Source organism: Zingiber officinale, chromosome 1A (assembly GCF_018446385.1).
Source record: "Zingiber officinale cultivar Zhangliang chromosome 1A, Zo_v1.1, whole genome shotgun sequence".
NCBI lineage: Eukaryota > Viridiplantae > Streptophyta > Magnoliopsida > Zingiberales > Zingiberaceae > Zingiber > Zingiber officinale.
This window is the reverse complement of record NC_055987.1, coordinates 167,919,058-167,922,606: the sequence shown is the minus strand read 5'-3', so window position 1 is coordinate 167,922,606 and position 3,549 is coordinate 167,919,058. Positions and strand designations below refer to the sequence as shown.

Below are 3,549 nucleotides of genomic sequence, written 5' to 3'. Positions count from 1 at the left end.
GGACGTGTAATTACGGGATGTTGGACTTCTGGGTTATTCTTTTAGTCACTTTGGTTTCCCCATTGGTTTGTAGATGGTCTATCAATGTGAATTTTAGGTTGATGTCATAGTTTGCAAAATATTATCAAAGTTTGTTATTGTTGAATTGTGTTTTGTTGTTTGCCTCTAGCTTTCTCGACAATCTAAATAGGGTTATGATGCCCCTCCATATTAACCCCTCTAGTTATTGTTCTAAAAGATGACACTATTTTTGGATTCTACCCACCTAGTGAAGTAGTTGAAAACCATTATGAGGAACTTCCCTTTGCCCTTTATCAGGTGGAAATGAGCTTCAGATGTCATACCTTACTGATAAAATGGCTAGATGCAACCGACAAATGCTTGTAGCAAAGACACTCTAGAAATTCTTAGATACTTTGCATTTATTCACTGGATAGGTGTGGTCTTGGTGCAGGGAAGGGCAAAAGGATCCACCTTTAATCACCCTGAAGAAGAGGCTACAAGCACCCTTGTATTTATTGAGTATTCCTTTGTTCATTTCATGCAAAACCAAACTAGCATGTAGGGGTGCAAGCACTCCAAGTATGGCATGGAGTAGGATCCCTTATACAAGGTGGTGGGTGATCGGTACTGTTGTTAATCAAGTTGTACCCAGAGGCTCGATTTTTAGTAGCTTATAATAAACATGGCCTTTACCGACGGGGAAGTCCTCCCGCAATATGCGCAATATGTAGGGCATGGCCTCCTCAGTCCCACGGTTGTAAAAGTCTAAATTCCTTACTGCTTCGATATTGCATTTTCAGACATACTTGATCATACCTTGTTGGGTCCGTTCCACTGAAATGGTCACTACTACCTTGCAAAGAGAGTATGTTTTTGGTTTGTCATTGTGTAGGATGTGTTGTGTAATGTGAATTGATCTCAAAGCTCAATGACCTTGTACAGAGAAACAACCAAGGTACCCTCCTCTAACTTGTACTCCCCAATATTTAGCCAACAACCAATTTGGAAGTTGTCGAACACTTGAACATGCTCAACGAACACTTCGACTCTCATGTTCAAGCTCATTACAAGAGCTTTATACTTGGCCTCATTGCTGGCAACCAAGAATGTGAATCTTAGGACCTTCTCTAGTTTGATCCTTCAAGCCTGACAAAGAACTATCTTACCCTTTCTCATTCCCTAATGGAAGAATCACCAATTAATAAAGTCCATTGTATCCTTATTTGTCCATAGGTTTGGTTATTCCAAATATGAAGTTGGCCAACTCACTTACTAGAGTAGTTTGCTATCTAAAGTTTTTGATAACCATAGATAGAATATTAATATTTGATAGCCTACCCTATGGTATCTTCTTGATTTTCCTTCCAATTAGAAACTTCTCTAAAATCATCAAATCACAAAGAAGTGAAGTGATCGAAGTTTATGCTAAGTTTTCATCAAACTTAGCAAACTAATCTCCATCTCTCTCCATAATTTGATAGCATTCAAACTCGAACATGATTAGCTAGCTACTCATTATCTAATCTCAACAAAAACTCTTGAATTCTTTAAAAAAAAAAAACTAACTCAAACATGATAAATAAACATCCAAATTCTTTGACTCTATACTTGAACATAAATAAGTTATCAAACCCACAGTATCCAAGATATAACTGTTACATAACAGATGAGTATCCACTAGGCACACATAAATTCAAACAAACTCGTTTTGAAATTGAAAATTGTTTGCAACGATGAATCCAAAATTATCAATTCTGAATTTGGTTATGGAAATTTAGCATTTGCATTTCGATCGGAGCTATCAACGCATGTCAAAACACTTGTTTAAAACACCTGATACTTACTCGCTAATGTCGTCGGAAGCCGCCGGTTCCAACCGAACACGCTTGCTCTGCGGCGGTGAAAAAGCGGCGGGATTAGAGATTGAGATTTTTGTGTCGCCCAAGTGCGGCACCGCCGCCAATGTGCTGATGTAAGGGACGTAGTCGTCGCGTCTAGGAGGTCCGCCGTAGGCCGTCGCCATGCGCAGCCGCTTGCTTGCCAGGTCGATGCCCACCAATTTACCCGACACCCAGAGCAGAATCTCCGAGTCCGCTCCCTGGAACCTCAGCGGCCATGGCCGCCGATTGAACATCACTTCGCCGTCCGCCTCCACCGCCCACGGCGCCTCCTTCTCTTCCTTTTGTTCTTCTACAACTTCTTCGTCTTCTTCCTCTGTTTCCTCTCTTCCATCTTCGGCCGCTGCCTCGTTTAAGATCCGTGCGTCGATCACGCCCATTGATTCTACCATCGCCCACTCGCCGGACTTCCCAAGCAGCATGTGTACCTGCACGGACGTGGGGGTCACGGCGACGCAGTACACTCGGCCGCTGTCCCCCATCTCGCCGATCGCCCACCGGATCCCCGCCACGTGGCCCATGGGCCACGGCACCGTCTGGACGCTGTCCGCAGTTGGGTCGTATCGGACCACCGTGAACATCGTTGTCCGCCAGTAGGCCGCCCCGCCTGCGGCAATGCCAGATCCCGAGTGTAGGGATTCAACCTCGCACATTTCGTTGGACACCCACCACCCGCCGACAGACGAGGAGAAGGTCTGAAACCCTACAAAGCCCGAGGAGGCGTCGCCGATCCGGAAGGGCAGCACGATGGAGTAGTCAGGGCGAAAGTTGTAGACGCCAGTGAGGAAGATGAGAACGGCGGAGGGGTCCTTCCCGGGATCGCAGGGAGGGCAGGGGACGGCGTACCAGGCGGCGGTGACCGGATTGCAGACGTAGAAGGTGGAAGTGTCTTCATCGAAGCAAAGGAGGAGGCCATTGGAAGAGGAGATGACGGAAACGGAGCAGGCGGATAAGAAGGGGAGAACATCGTTGGGAATTTTATGGGCCGAAGCGGGAGGGAAGTGGGCGTAGGCGGAGGGGGGAGATCCGAAGAAGACGCCGGAGATGCAGCGGTTTCTGTGGGATTGGGTGTGGGCGAAGAAAGGGGAGGAGATGAATCGGTCCCAAGAAGGGGCGACGGCGCGGAAGCGGAGGAGGGAGCAGGCGGGGAGGTAGTGAAGGACGCGGTCGCGGACGACGACGGCGAGAGGCTTGTTGATCTCGCCGTGGAGGAGCTTGATATGGGCGCGGAGGCGCTCGCGTCTGGCGCTGCGATTGCGTCGGATGACGTCGCGCAGGGCATCGCCGTCGTCATCGTCGATGGGGCGATGGGAATTGTCGTCCATATCTCGCTCGCCTGACTTCCTTCTCTGCTCCTATTGGTCATTGACAGCTCCAACGAGTGGAAATATAGGGGAAGCCTACGCGGACGACTTTGATTGCAACCTCAACTTTTTAAAAGGACCCTCAAAATTTGAATAATACAAAACTTTTCTAAATTTTGAAAAAAAAAATCCCATAATCTCGCAAATTCTTCAAGGGGTTGATGATGACTGTTATTTTTAGTCCCGCATATTTTCCGCATCGGTATTCTGTAACTTAACAGTATATATGACCAGGGCGAAAAATGAAGAGTCGCTAAAGTTCAGGAGAGTGTTTTAATGATTTT

At 46.9% G+C, this 3,549-nt stretch overlaps 1 protein-coding gene across 1 annotated transcript; it reads right to left on the bottom strand.

Moving 5' to 3' along the window:
* Window positions 1-1,576: 1,576 nt before the first annotated feature.
* LOC122038356 lies at window positions 1,577-3,274 on the bottom strand. The gene has a single exon (XM_042598063.1). The coding sequence runs from the start codon at window positions 3,224-3,226 to the stop codon at window positions 1,844-1,846; it is 1,383 nt and encodes a 460-aa protein (XP_042453997.1). The 5' UTR covers window positions 3,227-3,274; the 3' UTR covers window positions 1,577-1,843.
* Window positions 3,275-3,549: the final 275 nt, after the last annotated feature.